Genomic DNA, 16,142 nt, shown 5'->3' with positions numbered 1-16,142 from the left:
CTACTGACTCCAATAGGCACCCCCGCTCCCCGAAAGCCCCACCCGGAGAAAGGGGCCCCATCCAGCGGCACCACCATAGCCCGGGGGCTGGGGAGAGGCCGCAGGGCCCGCCAGCCAACCACCCACCAGGACCAACACCTCTACCTCCCCCAGCCCACCCCCCATGCCTACTGTATTTAACCCCCCCCCCCAAAAAAAAGATTAATAATAATAATAATAATAATAATTAATAATAATAATAATAATAATTAATAATAATATATAATTAAATAAATAAATTAATAAGATGGGGCACCCTGGCCAGCCAGCCCGCACGAGCCATCCCAAACCCCACCCCCCAGGTGAGACCCGCACCGGGAGACTACACGGACCAGGACCGGGACAGGGGGCCGGACACAAGCCCACCAGAACGTCCACCAACCCCACCCCACACCACCCGTAGATTTAAACCCTCCCCAACACTAACATTCAAACATCTCACCATACATTCGACACTAGACATCCAGGCTGGGTAAGTCACAACTCCACCTCCCTCCCCTCCCCCCACTAGCAGAATGCCAACCCAAAGAAGGGGAAGAGCATCTGCCCTGAGATGTTAATGACCATGCCCCCCTACCAGCTCAACAGGCCCTGAGGACCCCCAGCGCACCAGAGGCCCCGTGCAGGGGCGGACACCCGGGCGCACGCCGGCCCAGACCCCAAGCGGCACACCCCCCGGAACCCCCGAGGCCCCGCCGGGGCCCCCGCCCAAGGGCGGCGCGCCCCAGGGACCCCAGGCCCCCAGACCCACCCAGGACCCACCCAGCGACAGCACAGCTACCAGGTCAGTAACCCACGTCCGTCCCCGCGTAGCTCCCCAAGAGCGCCGCAAGCGGTGCTGTGGGCCACCCGTAGGCCTCCCAAGCTCCTCCCATATGGGGGCAACAGACCCTGGAGTCAGACCCACCAAGCGCCCCACTCCAAGTGCCCCCAGAGTCCCAGGAACCCCTCCACCCAGCCACTGCGCCCTGCAGGAAGCAACCCACCGCCCCCCATTCCACTAAGTGATAGTGCTGATCAAAGGAGCCCAAAGAGATCGAACAGATGTGGATGCAGATGCTGTCTCAAGATTAATATGATCCAACAAAAGATCTCTATATTGATTGATACTGAGATTCTCCTTACTTTTCCAATTCATGAGGATAGTTTTCTTTGCGATACATAGTGCAATGAAAACCATGTAAACTATTTTATTCCCCAGAGGGCTTTCCTCAAAATTACCAAGCAAGCAAACTGATGGGGAAGGTGTAATTTTACAGCTCAAGCACTTTGATAAGTCCTTACATATCTGTGTCCAGAACCTCTGGACTGGTGTGCATAACCATAACGCATGAATATAATTATCAGGATGATTGCCTATGCAGTGTGGACAGATATTAGATTGTGCCAGACCCATCTTGAATAATCTTTGTCCTGTGTAGTGTACTCTGTGAAGGATTTTGTATTGTATTAGTTGTAAGTTGGTGTTACTAGTCAATTTGAAAGTTCTTAGACATATCTGAGCCCAGAAGTCTTGTTCAAAGTTGACTGATAGATCCTCTTCCCATTTCGTAATAGGAAGAGATATTGAATCATCTATTTTAGTCAGTGTCCTGTATGATTTAGACAGTAGTTTGGGGGGGTTTAAATCTAGGAACTCTAATATATTACTTGGAATTTGTAAACCACCTTTAATATGCTTAATTTTTTTTCTAATTATAGATTTAAGTTGTTCATATTCCAAAAATTTATTTTTACTAATGCCATATTGCATATTTAGTTTGGAAAAATTGATGAACTCGGTTCCATCAAGTAAATGTTCCAGATATTCAATACCTTTATTCTTCCAGTATGTAAAGTTTATCATATTATTATTTTGTAGGATGTCAGGGTTGTTCCAGATGGGTGTACGACTGCATGGGATAAGTGACGACTTTGTCATTTTAAGAAACTCCCACCATGCTGTCAGAGTAGAGCTGATATTGATATTTTTAAAGCATGTATGCCGTTTTATATTTGAGCTAATAAACGGCAAATCTGAAATCATGATATTATTGCATATTTTCTGTTCTATATCTATCCAGGGCTCGTCTAACGGATTTTGCTTTATCCATTTAGTGATATATTGTATGGAAGTTAGGCAAATCCAGGACATATCCTGCAAAATCTACTTTCTTTTAGCACTTCAATATATTTTGCTGTGTACTTGGAGTTTGTAGGTGTGCGAAAAACTGATTTCGCACATCCGCCATTTTTATTCCTCACAGTGATTTTTGTAGTCCAAGCTGAAGGAGGCCGAAGCCTGTGGTGGGCACAGACGCAAAAACAGATAATTGCAGAGCGAACTTTTTGTTCATTACATTATTGTTCACGTTAAGTTTAGGGATTGTTTGACCGGTTAGCGTCTATTTTATTGGGTTTTAATTACTAAGTACGATAACGTTCACAAGAAGAAATCTGTCCTCTATTTATGTCACTGTCCAGATTCAATACACACCCACACAGACTACAGCAGTGGCAGTCACAGCTCCACAAAAAGCCATTAGTAGCTGTGCAGTTTTCTTCTTACCTTCTTCCTGTTTGATGCGGTCGGCTCCAGTTGTCGGCTCCCGTCGCTCAAAAACAGACGGCGGGATCCACATAATTAGTTTTCTGTAAACTGTACGCCGCTGTGTGACCATGATCCTTTTAATTAGTAGTGTAACCGAGCTTTCTGGGGTTGTCCCCTTTAAAACTAAATTTGGATGAGAGTGAATAAAAAAAAAAGAAAAAAAGAAAAGAAATCTATAGGCGTAGCCTCCAGAAACTGGAATCAGTTTATTTTGAATGGGCCTGTAAGCTACCGCTGATGAAACAAGCAGAGCAATCATGCTAGATGGGATTTAATAAGACGGCTCCATTTAATCCTGTTTGAAATTATTAGTTATTGAAGTTATTTTCTCAGCACAGTTATTTCTCTGTTTTTCGTTCTCAGACCTGAGGAAGTGAGTTTTTTTCATATTTTTCCTTCCATTCTTGTTGCAGTTGGTGACGTACGCTCCGTTCACTCTCTTCCCTTCGCCTGTGCCCAAACCTGTGTTCCACCAGGCTCTTGCAGTGCAGACCCACTTCAACACAATGGTGGACAAGATCAGCCAGGACACAGACTTCCTGCAGGAAGCTTTAGCCAGGTTGGATACAGCAGGACCATGAAAATCATCTGTTTTTCTATGCAGAGTGATGTTAGGATTCAGTTGTGCACGGCAAGAGTAACAGTAAACTGTTTAATCTCACTATAGAACGTAAAGAAGTACTAGTGCTGGGCGATACAGCTTAAAAATAAAGTCTCAGGTTTTATCATACCAGGTCCAGTAAATCGATATTTTGTCTCCCTTTTGTTTCATAAAAGCAAATTCCAGAAATTATATTTCAAGACTTGCTTTTATTTCACTCGTCTTGTCTGAGAGTTGACCTGAATTCAAAGTACAACTAAATACAAGCTGTGAAAGATGCTGGTAAACAAACATGGTGGCATTTAGAGCCCTGTAGACAAGCACAAGTATTTAAAAACCAATCCTAAAATCCACTGGGAGCCGGTGTAAGGAATGTAAGACTGGAGGGATGTGAGAGAATTTACAGTTTATCTTATTTTTATTTTTTGTAAGTCTGGGTGCTGCGTTCTGGATAGCTTGGAGGCGTGGAATAAAAAATCTGTGTGGCTTTATAAACGGAGCATTACAAACGTCTAGACGAGATGAAACAAATGCATGAATAATGTTCTGTGGATCTACTCGAGAGACCATGGCTCGCATTTTAAAGATGTTTCTTAAATGAAAGAAACAAACGAGAGACGGATCGGATGCGCGCGGGAAAGCCCAACACAATCTCAAATGTGGCTCCCAGATTTCTTTTCAGTTGTGGATTTTGTTGCTGGTCAAAAAGAAGCAACTGTGTGGTTGATTTTTGCACGCAGGTGGGTAGAAACATATATTCCTATATTATGTAACATTCAACATTGCATGGATTTACCAAAACAATTTCCCCTTTTCTGGATAGAAAGCATTTTTTTCATGGTAGCCCAAAGAGTGCATTGGCAAAAAAAAAAGATTAATCGGTAAAATACATTTACCGTCCAGCCCTATTGAATACAATCTTAATGTGATCCATAAACGTGTTGCTCAGAATGCCTTGTTAGCAATTGAACAGTTTCTGTTTACAGCACCATTGAAGTAGACGATTTCACTGCGAGGCTGTTCAAGATCCACCAGCAGATCCTAAAAGAAGGAAGGTCTCAGGTATGTTGATGTGGAAGATCTTTAGGTTCGCATCTACTTTTGTTTAGACGAGCCATTCTGGCTCCATATATGCTAAAGATGCATATATGGAGCCATTCTACAATATGGTAAAAGATGAATTGTTAAGTGTAAAAGACACAAAGGAAAAAGTATGTTTTTTTTTTTTATAACTTGCAGTTTTTGCTGAGTTTGTGCTGAATGTTCATCGGTGAACCTCCAATCATTTGCTTATTTTTCTTTATCTTTTTTATTGTTTAGTCTATTGTGTTGGGTCTCAATCGTTCTGACTACATGTTGGACCAGAAGGATGAGAAAACGTCTTCTCTGAAGCAGATCGAGATCAATACTATTGCTGCAAGCTTTGGCGGCCTCTCCTCACGCACGCCTGACGTACACAGGTGAGTCAGTCCGTCAGCAGTGCATCCCACAGAACGGGCCAGATACGAAACCAGATGGAAATTAAGTGACCAAAATTAGGTTCTTTATTTTTCCCAGTGATTGGAGATGGAGGCGTTGTTTTCTGTTAAAGGTGACCTGTTCTGCTTCCTTTAAACCTTTAAGATAGGTTTGTGGACTTTACCAAACATGTTCGCTTTGTTTTTTTTGGGGTTTTTTTGTACAGTCATTCTCAAATAATGAGATTTCACCTCCCCAGTTTCACCTATTCTGAGCTCATTTAGAATGCACAGTTTTTATTTTATGCAAATAAGCCGTAGCTTGCAAGCGCTCCCAACTCAAAGTTTACACTCGGACTTCACACACCTGAACAGTCTGCCAGCAGATGCAGTGGTACAGCTGTACGTCTTTGATCCCGAGTCACACCCAGACACAGAAGTGCACAGCTAGCAAGAGTAGCCCTAGGCTATCAGTAGCCGTTAGCGTTAGCCTGTGCTAAATGATAGATCACGTTCTTGCCAAACAACAATGCAAAACAAAGTTCTCGCATCTCCATGAGCTGCAGATTTCCAATGAACAGTCGAGGTGGAGCTTGGCTTCAGTATGAGTCTTTTGGTAAATCCTGCCAGATGCCGTCGGTAGTTTTCAAAACAGTCCTTCCATGGCAATGTCAAGGAAGGTTGTCCCTGGCTGGGAGATTGCCATCAAAACTAACGTGAAGCCACACGTCTCTGCTCTCCGTGACTGGGAGATCGTGCACGGACACGCCTTGTTTATGCAGCCAACAACAAAACGTTTGTCCTCTCCAGCAGCCGCTGTGCAGCGCATACTCCGGGAAAAGCAGCTGACCAAACGGGCTGCTCCTCAAAAAACGAAGTTTGTTTTATTTTATTTATTTATTTGACAGGGACAGTACAATTAAACATTGCAACCAAACAGGTGGCCGAAGTCCAAGTACATAAGGCTTGTAGCCATGGGCTAATTTGCAGCCTTCGTCCCTGGTTAGGCTTTTAAAAGGTGTAAGCATTAAGGGGGAGGAAGGTTAGTAAAGACACACAAATGCATAAAAAACAAGAGAAGTTAAAACAAACAATACAGTACAAGCCAGTTTAGTGCTCACACTTTTGATTGTCTTTGAGCCATTTTTTCAATCTTGTGGAGAAAAGTCGAACATCAGTCTGTGACTTAAGCTCCAGAGGCAAAGAGTTCTAGAGATGTGATGCTTTCACTGAGAAGGCGGACTGACCCATAGATGTCCGACATCTTTTAATCCTACAGTTCCCACTAGCTCCAGCTCTTGTCCTGATTCCTTCATTTGTATACTTTAGAACAAATTTACAGATTACTTCAGGGGCAAGACCATTAAGGCATTTAAAAATAGCTTTTAAAAATGAAAAATTTAAAAAATCTTCAAATGTCATCATGCTGTATTTTTTAATAACTTTTGCAGTGATGCCACTTCACCGGTTTTTGATTTAATATTTTTAGTGCTTGTTTGTAAAGTTAGAGGAACTCCGCTTGGTTTGCTAGGTGAGGCAACAGTGCCCTAACCTGACAACAGCCAGCTGTATGTCTCGCTCCGCCTAGCTCCACTCACATACATCTGGGACACCGCCATAGGAATTGCCTTTATTGAAGGCTGGGCCTTATCAAAACTCCTTGCATATGATTGGATAAGCCACTTGTCTGTCATCTTTATCGACGTGCTATTTCAACCACTCACACCGAAGCTAAACCGTGACGCTGTGAGAGCGACGCAGGAAAAAACTAAATATTTTTTTGTATGTGTTTGTGGCTCTAGAGGCACGCGTTTTATTGACAGTGAGCTGACAGGAAGAGGGGGGAAGACAGGCGGCAAAGTGCCGCGGGTCAGAGTCGATCCCGGGCCGACCGCGTCGAGGACTAAAGGCCTCCTAACATGGTTTGCGCTAACCGCTCCGGGACGCGGGTTTTTTTAATTTTTGTTATTTACCACTTCGACTGTTTCTAGAAGCAGTACAGATGTGACTACAAAACATGCCAAAAGATAATTTTTCATAACAGGTCATCTTTAAAATAAATGTCCTACAAACTTGGTTTAATTTGAATAAAGAATAAATGATTGCTTAAACGTGGAGACAAAGACAAAAAGCTCAGCGTAAGGATTACCCATGGTGCTCTGCCTCTGGCTCCACAGACACATCCTGAAGGTGTGCGGCAGGCTGGAGGAGAGCCGTCAGATCCTGGCCAACAACCCTGCGGCCGGTCTGGCCAGGGCACTCGCCAAAGCCTGGGAGCTGTACGCATCAGAGAGGTAACTCAAATATTTCTCAGTCACAGGTGCATGCGCAGATTTTACAGCCGCTCTTTGTTTTTTGGACGTCTGAAGTTATGGTGGATTTTCTGTAATCAACATGGTCATGATCTGTTCTTGTTGTAGTTGAAAGTGCTTGTTGTGATTTCAGAGCGGTTGTCCTGTTCTTGGTGGAGGAAGTCCAGAGGAACATCTTTGACCACCGCTACATTGAAAGTGAACTCTGGAAGAGGTAAGAATTGGATCTGAGTTATTAAGAAGCTTACAGATCCAAATCTGTACATTTGATGTCTCTCTTAGAGTGTTGGCCCAAATCTTCCTTTTACTCACTTGGTTCATTTTTGCGTGAGCAAGAAGTAGAGCTGCAGCGATCAAAGATGTGGGGCATATTTCTGATCTCCGCTTTTGGCAAAGTTTTGACCTGCTGTGACAGATCTTAGCCAATTCTGATTTCCCTTGCAGAACCAGATTTCCCAGCGATCCAGTAACAAAGTAGTGGTTTATAATTTAAAAAGAAATACATAAAAGTTGTATAACTAGCAGGATTAGCCACTGTAAACAGCTGCCTCCGTGTTTATATCCTAGAAAATGGGATAGTTCCAAAAGTTCACCCCTTTGCCAGTTAAACAAAATACTTCTATGATCTGAATGTACGATGCGTTCACTGACTAGAAAGCATTATTTGGAGTCTGACTGGGCCATCCCCAGTGTTAAGGCCGGGTAACTGAAAACCTGACTATTTCTCAGTGCCTCTATACTAAAAAGGATGGACATGATCTGCTTGAGTGAGGGAAATTATTGTATTTTGTTGTGAACTCTGCTTTTTATATCCAAAACTTTGTTTCAGAAACATCCCCTCAGTAAGAAAACGGTTTGATGAGGTCTATGAAACAGGATCTCTTGATCCGGACAAGCGGCTGTTTGTGTAAGTCATTCTCATCAATAAGTCCTAGAACTGTATGAACCCCCCCAACCTCGCTAAAAGCTACATTCTATGCATTGTTAGGATAAATAAAGATAAGAGATTAATTTGAATTTCAGGGATGGAAAAGAAGTAGCAGTGGTGTACTTCAGGGACGGTTACATGCCACAGAACTACATCAACGAACAGGTACTTCAGTCTTTTCTTCCGAAAGGGGAAACGTTGTGGAGTTTCATTAGTAGAATATGCTGAAGGATTAAAGCTGTTAGTTGCTGCTTTAAGATAACTGATAACCGTATTGTCACATTACATTTCTACAAAGCTGCCAGGCAGCGGTGCCTTAGTCTTTCCAGTAAGGGACACAAACTACATGGATTATTGTGGAGCTAATCGCTCCACATTAAGTTACCTTATTGCTAACTGTTAATTGATTTGGACTTAATTAAGCAGCTGTTAAGTAGATCAGTCCTGATTTATTCAGTGTAAAAATACTTAATCAGAGAGAGATCTGTCTCAAAGGAAAAAATCATTATGTTGCACAGAATGTTTTAATATTTCCTTCTTTGCAGAAGATTACTTTTGAATCTGGAGAATATCTATCTGTGTGTGTGTGTGTGTGTGTGTGTGTGTGTGTGTGTGTGTGTGTGTGTGTGTGTGTGTGGCTCGTTAAAAACAACTGAAGTGGTTCAAAGCTCAAAGGAGAAAGATGACGTGGAAATAATCAATAATATTGGAATAAAAAGAGTCACAATACCTACGATTTTTAGGCAAAAGAAGCAAAATGACACAAATCTAATCCTGGCCAGCATTTTAGCCAGATATTGTTTGTGAGGTCAGGTAAGGTGTTTTTGTGTTTAATAATTTATTTAAACTGTTTAACCATTTCAGATGTTTCAAAGGATTCTATTTTCCAACATGTTAAATCTACGCAGTTTTGACTCGTCGCTTTAGAAATTCAGCGATTCCCTCTTATATGTGGGAAATCCCCACCCATTCATGCCCTGATGTTTATCCATCAGCTCTTTAAGAACAGCCCAAAGGTTTTAATCTCGATAAATACGCCAAATTATCACGTCAATCAATATTGGATGATCACTGGAGCTGGTCACTAATAGTCCCAAATTAAATTATAGCTAATCCATCTAATTTACTCTTACACTTTTTAACAACTAAGGATACAAGGAAGGTATAGCTTAGACAACCATTAGGTTGAACCTTTCTGGTTTTTTTGGAGTTTAGCGAAGAAAGTTGAGGCCTAATTTGGAGTCTTGGTATCTAACAGTAATGTTGAGAGGAAGAAAATTAGTTTAAAGGTCCCAAGACTCGTGGACACATCAGTTTCTTATCTGCAGAATCTGCCATCTTACTGTGGTCCAGATCCTGTTCCGTCTCCTCCCAACAAACCTGACTGGGTCTCTGGACCTGTACTTCTCAACTCTGGTGACGGGGACGTCTCTGCTTAACTGCTAGTTTCCAACTTGAATTCAAATCAGAACCATAAGTTGAAAGAAAGAAAGAAAGAAAAACTGCTCCTAAAGGAAGTACCAGAGTGATGAAGGTTTGCCATGACTGGTGAAACCATGAATCCTGGAGAACGTCTGGAACCAAAGCTGGACCTGCTGGTCCAGTAAATAGTGTCCTTTTGAAAAGCCTTGCTGGAAGTAACTCTGTGTGTGATCGCCCGCCCCCCCCCCCCCCCCCCCCTCCCCCCTGCGGTGTCTCTATGCCCTGCCGTAGAGCTTCACCATCATGTTTCTGGTTTGTGAATTCCAGTGCTGGGATGTTCGTCTCATGATGGAGCGCTCTCGGGCTGTAAAGTGTCCAAATATCAGCACTCACCTGGCCGGAACCAAGAAGGTCCAGCAAGTGCTGACCAGGCCTGGAGTTCTGGAGCGTTTTTTCCCAGAACGGCCCGAGGTGGTGCAACAAATCAGGGCGACTTTTGCTGGCCTCTACACGCTAGACGTGGTGAGCAGAGCTTATTGTCATGGAAAGCTTTTTGCTTTTAAATATGTAATGCAGTGGATTTGGCTCTGTTTTTGTATTTTAAAATTGTCTGGTTTATTTCTGTTTTTGCTTTGGTGATTTTTGTCCACAGGGACCAGAGGGTGACAACACGGTAGCGATGGCCTTGGCAGAACCAGACCGGTTTGTTCTGAAACCTCAGCGAGAGGGAGGAGGTGCGTGGATTCCTGTCGTATTACTGATTTATCCAAGCATAATAGCCTTTAAGTTGGGGTTTGCTTCTTAGAGGTATATGCAAAGTTCTCAGGTCTGAATGTGAACACTTCTTTTATATTTGAGCCTTACAGCAATGGAGAATGGAAGTTGAGCCCAGTTTAATTTTGTTAGTAAGAAAAGCTACACTTCAAATCTGTAAAACAAGACTGATACAAAATAATCACATCTCTTTATGATTCCAGCTGCAGCGTGTGTTTGGTACCTGCTCAGTGCAGAACCTTTTACAGGGTTCCCCCCCCCAGGAAACCCTATCAGAGGGTTGCTGTGGGAAAACGTTTGAGGGAGCAGTTCTGTTTCGTGCCTTTTCTGTCACTCACCTAAACGTATTTGATCATCTAACAAATTTCAGCGTCATTTGAGTAAAATTTAAACGTAGTCTTCCAAAGGTGGTTTCATCTATTAATCAAAACCCTTAAAGGAAGCATTGGTTGTAAGACGGGTCCGTTTTGAGCCTCTTATTGAAGAGAGTTGGGGCCCAGTCACTCTGTGATGGACCGAGCAGTAAGGACAGTCAGGCACATGCATATGTCCGACAAAACTAGGTTGTTTTATTTACCCCAAAAAAGATAAAAGTACAAAAACTTGTCAAAAATGGATCCAGAAAAGAGGTGAAAGGAACAAAAACTACTCAAAATAACTAGTAACAGAACAAAACTAACTCAAACAAACTGACTTCGCTTAATGAGACGAAGAGAAACAGTCATAACAAAAACAGGGTAAACCAAAATGTGCACACTCATTTTGAAATGCAGCGTAATGGTGATAAATGAATTCCAAATAATAAAATGAACTATAAAAACACTATGAAAATAAACTAAATGACATAAATGGTATTTGTTACCACATCTGTGTGGCTGTAAATACAGCCATCACACACGCCTACATTTTTGTGTTAAGGTAAAAAGAAAGAATTCAAACCAACCTGGCCCTACGATTGGTTAAGGCAAGTGCTGTCTTGTTAAATCATAAAATAACTGATTTAACCTTGTTTTTCGGGAGGAAGGCTGGGTTGGATTTCATTAGCCACACCCAGGCCTAATGTCAAACCTGCAGATTCAAGAAATCACTTGAACACAACCAGTTGGACAACATTAAGTTGTCAAGAAAAGATGGCAATAAGAAACACATCATGCCCTGAGGTAAGGAAAATCAGGAACTGGTGAGAAACATGTTTTCATCGGCATCTGTCAGTCTTCAGGTGATACTTTTATGGCTGTGGGATTCCAATAAAGCAAAGAAATGGCCATTATCCCAAAATAGGGAGAACACGGAACAGTAGTGAACGTTCCCGTGAGTAGCCGGCCAACAAGAATAACTCCAAGCAGTCATCCAAGTCACAAAAGCACAAGTTTAAGCAAAAATGGAATCTATGGTTCTGAGGCAAGAACCACTGCTGACTAAAAAACACAAAGGCCAGTTTCACGTTTAGCAAAAAACATGTTTTGATGATCTTTAAGACTGGGGAAATCTTCAGAACTGGTGGAACCATGACGTCTGGCCGTCAGTCTGTGGCCTTAAGATCGAGGACACCTGGTGATGCAACAAAACAATAATCCAAAACACAGCAGCAAGTCCCCTCTGATTGGCTTAAGGACAGCAAAACGGAAGAGTCCTAGTCAAAGTCTGTGGTGAAGCATGACTTCACGCCCAACAATCCTCCAAAATCCATTCACTTCAGTTTATTTCCATCGCGCAGATGTGTCTCAAGACACTTTACCACTTTCATCGTGCCACGAAGAAGTCCTATGAAACCGACAGATTCCAGGCTAACTACATACAGTCATATTAATCCATACCAGTTATTTTTTTGTATGTAATTAAACATAAACATGCCAGTGATGAAGGGCCCAAACACTTTCACTGAACTTTTTCTGTTTTTCACATAGATCCAGTCTGGTTCAGATAGTTTTTCTTGAATTACACGATGACATGACATGGTCACAAAATGCTTTTTGTGACCATGGGCGGCTCTAGACAGGGCCCAATGGGGGCCAGTGCCCCTATAGCACGGGTTCTGACTCCTGTTCTAGGCTTCGTACTGAAGACATTATACCAAATCCATTTCTTATGATGAAATATGCTGGCACAGGAACCCTTGGACCAATTAGATTTTTTACCATTACAGTTTTACTTTAACAATGATCACAAAACGAAGGTGTTTCACCCTCAGCTGCAGCCGTATTGAGACAGGATCACCGTTTTCATCTTCTAGGTCAGCGTTCTGGGACCTGAAGCTTGGTGTTTGGCTCATTTAATGTCAAATGACAAAATGTTGTTTTTGTTTCATTCTTTTGTTCTGTGCCCCCGGACAGGTGTAGTCCTGTCTCAGGTCCAAGTCCACTTTTCCACATCCTGAAACTGGCCGCTCTAATCCGATCCGTTGTTAGGTGGCTCTGTGTCATTCGGTGCTTTCTACCCTAATCCATGTCTAACTTTGATCCCGTCACTCTAGGTAACAACATCTATGGCTCTGAGATTGTCCGGGTCCTAGAGGCGGTGAAGGGGAGCACAGAGCGGACGGCCTATATCCTGATGGATAAAATTAATCCCGCTCCCGTACAGAACTACTTGCTGAGAAGAGACGCTCCCCTGGTGATCAGTAACTGTCTGAGTGAGCTGGGAGTGTTCGGGGCGTATGTCAGGTACGTGCCAGTGCCTCGCTGTTTTCACACAATATGGAGGGAGACGAAGGTTTTTGGAAAGTCTCTCCTCCATCTCTCAAACCCACTTCCCTGTCAGCCTACTTTGTAAAAATGAGCCACTAGTGCCACAAAACCCAGAAAAATAATACATATAAAAATAAAAGCATCCAAGTAAATATGTTTAGTATTAAAGCTGAAATGATCAATACTTTGTAGCTTTCCTCATCAGTTCTCCACATAATTTTAGATTATTCTACACCGCTCAAGAAATGAAAGGAACACATTGAAAACACATCAGATGTCAATTGGAAAAGAAATGCTGCTGGATATCCAGACTGACATGAAATGGTGTTTAGGATCAAAGGAAGCCACATTATTTGATGTATATGAAAAAGATTAAACCACAGAGGATGTTACAGAGGAAGAGAAACTGGAAAACTGATGCAGCAGCTGGTCCACTATGCTCAGATGTCACTCAGCAGCTCCAAATGGTCCTCAGTGGTTTCTAAGGCTCCCACTGAGGAGCCTTAGAAACCTTAGAAACTCTGTATGCATGCTGACAACAACAGAGCATGCTGCTTATGAGATGATGGTGTCCTGGGGTATGTCCTCTCACATCCTGACCAGCTGAGCTCCTAGACAGTCTGAGGAGCAACCTGGTGGCGTCAGATGGAGCTAAACATGATGTTCTGTTGGATTTAGGTCAGGTTATTCCTTCATACTGCCTGCATAATGTTACCACATGAGGCCAGACTTTATTCAGCACCAGAAGGTACCAGGACCCAGTGCACCAGTGAAGGGTCTAAGAATGGGTCTGAGGATTTAATCCTGATACCTAACAGCAGACAAGGTGCCATTGTTCATCCTGTACATGTCTGAGTGTCCCTCCATGGATCTGCCTCCCCAGACCAACACTGACCCACCACTAAACTGATCATCCTGAACAAAGTCCACCGCAGCTTCTCCAGAACCTTTCATGTCTGTTACATGAGCTCAGAGAGAACTAGTGTTGCACCGATACCGATACTAGTATCGGCCGGGGCACCGATACCGCACTAAAATGGTGATATCGGTATCGGCGAGTACCAACAAATGGGTCACAAATACCATTTTGATGTTTGTATGTCACTTGAACGCAGCCTTCTCTCTCCCGACACTCACTAGTTCTACTGGATTCACTTTGTATTAGTCTTTTTTCCTGCTTTAATAAGGTAGCAGCTTGACAAAGCCATGATAGCAATTATTTTACATCCAAGTAGTATGCTGTTTTTCATATATATATATACACACACACATAAATTTCAAAGTAATGGTATCGGTATGGTATTGGTATCGGCCGATACTGCACAGCCAGGTATCGGTATCGGGGCCAAAAAATGGCATCAGCGCAACACTAGAGAGAACCTGCTACGATCTGTGAGAACAACAGGACACCAGTACTGGACCTGCAAATTCTGGTGTTCTCAGGCAAATGCAACAAATCTATTAGGGGACATGGGGCCCTCAGGCCCCCCACATGAAACCTGTTGCTAATAGTTTGGTCAGAGACATTCACGGCAGCGGCCCGGTGAAAGTCTCTTTGTAAGGCTCTGGCAGAACTTATCCTGTTCCTCCTTGTACAAAGGAGCAGATGTCGCTCCTGCTGATGGCTTCAGCATCAGCAGGACCTAGAGTAGCTGCCTGTCTCCAGGAATCTCCTCAATGCTCTGGAGACTTTGTAGCAAACCCTCTGGAGTGTTTCCTTAAAACTCATATGCCTTGATTTCCCTCGGTGGGAATAAACAGGTTATGTCTCTTCTTTTATATCCGGCTTCAACTGTGCATAAAGTTTAAAACGATGTGAACCTTGATCTTACAGACGCCTGCTTTGGTCAGTCTCTTTGTGCAATAATGTTACTTTTAAACCCCTATTTTCTCATGTGTCCTTCTCTCCTCTCAGGCAGGGGGAGCACATGGTGATGAATGAGTGCGTTGGTCACCTGCTGAGGACCAAGAGTTCAGAGCACGAGGACGGGGGCGTGGCCGCCGGCGTGGCCGTTCTGGACAACCCTCTACTCGTCTAACGAGTCACCGGACCCACACAGACTGTTGTCACACTGTGGCCCAGACTGAAAGACCAGGAACGCTAAAAAGCTTAGGTCCAGCTTCACCTCATAGCACTGAGAGACCGCGCATCCATCACTCCATTAGAGATGCTGGGCACAGGAGTTCTTTGTATAACGTGTAACATGCTGGCAGAGGCCTTCTAAGAACCCTTTTGGCAGATTTTAAAGCGTGGATTGTTCTGGTCAAAAACGTTCCTGCTTTCAAATATAACCTGACACGTTGTCAGGGTCGCACATTTAAACCCAGCAAGGGATGGGGATGCCTAAAGCTTGTCTCGATCTGCCCAAGTCCACAAAAACAGACATCCATGTTCTCTTTAAATGTAAAATGTATAGTCTGATACATTTTTATTTCACATCTTGTAATGTTTCCATAGAATATTCAGTGTTCCTTGTAGGAAAAGGGAAAATATTTTTAAACATTTAAATGTGTTTTCTATAATCGAGCTTCCTATCTTTGGAACAAGACTGACACCTAATGGCATTGAAGCATAATTACACTACTTGAACAGTTGACAGGTTTTCTTCCATGTTCTCCTCTCAGCCTCCAGGGGCAGCTCTGACTGCAGCCCTGATGGAAGTCTAGTTTAATACTAAAGCGTTTTATTGTTTGATTGATTCCAAATAAAACGGGTAGCAAAGTTGTTACTCAATTAAACATCAAATACCATGGCAGAAAATCAAGAAAGTGACCTTATGACTGCTTTTTTGTTTTTTTACATTTTAGATGTAGTTAAAGACTGAAATTATTGAAGAAAATAATGAAGTGAGTGAAGAAATTAACATTCAGTCACTATTGTTTTTTTCTTAGTTGAAAAACAAACATCTTTTCACATTGGAAGAGATAATCTGAGTTACTACAAAACATAGTAACATCTTCACAAGCAGATTAACTGGACCACAACACTGATTCTGAAGTTCTCTACAACTGGATTATAATGAAATAGTTCAACGGCAAATGAAGACACTATGCTTTCCTTGTTAAAATAATAAATTATTATATATTTTATATAATAAAATCAAATGTGGGACTATCTTATCTAAATATATTTTATATATGATGTACCATGTCACATTTATTTTTCTGCTGGGATTCATAGTAGTCGCCTGCAGAATAGTTTTGTGAAAGTTTAAATGGTTTAAATTAACACAAATGAGTCTCGGCAGATCATCAACATAAATCAATGACCAAATGTTTTCCTCTGGACCAAAAGCAGAAAGTGGACATTAAATGAAACATCTGGAAACCTG

The 16,142-nt window shown here is 42.5% G+C and overlaps 1 protein-coding gene across 3 annotated transcripts in view; it reads left to right on the top strand.

Annotated features, from left to right (window-relative positions):
* Positions 1-16,142, top strand: part of LOC118566964 (glutathione synthetase-like) — a 20,849-nt gene extending 4,707 nt beyond the window's left edge. For all 3 annotated transcript variants that reach the window (XM_036150826.1, XM_036150886.1, XM_036150856.1), the window contains exons 3-13: positions 3,043-3,188; positions 4,217-4,292; positions 4,551-4,690; positions 6,865-6,981; positions 7,133-7,213; positions 7,829-7,906; positions 8,023-8,092; positions 9,677-9,871; positions 10,002-10,083; positions 12,597-12,786; positions 14,726-16,142. In XM_036150826.1, the coding sequence (XP_036006719.1) occupies positions 3,043-3,188; positions 4,217-4,292; positions 4,551-4,690; positions 6,865-6,981; positions 7,133-7,213; positions 7,829-7,906; positions 8,023-8,092; positions 9,677-9,871; positions 10,002-10,083; positions 12,597-12,786; positions 14,726-14,849 (1,299 nt within the window). In that variant the 3' untranslated portion in view covers positions 14,850-16,142. The remainder of the gene's footprint in view (positions 1-3,042; positions 3,189-4,216; positions 4,293-4,550; positions 4,691-6,864; positions 6,982-7,132; positions 7,214-7,828; positions 7,907-8,022; positions 8,093-9,676; positions 9,872-10,001; positions 10,084-12,596; positions 12,787-14,725) is intronic.

Source organism: Fundulus heteroclitus, chromosome 1 (assembly GCF_011125445.2).
Source record: "Fundulus heteroclitus isolate FHET01 chromosome 1, MU-UCD_Fhet_4.1, whole genome shotgun sequence".
Classification (NCBI taxonomy): Eukaryota; Metazoa; Chordata; class Actinopteri; order Cyprinodontiformes; family Fundulidae; genus Fundulus; species Fundulus heteroclitus.
Note: the sequence above shows the minus strand (reverse complement) of the source record. Positions and strands in the feature narration are given on the sequence as shown.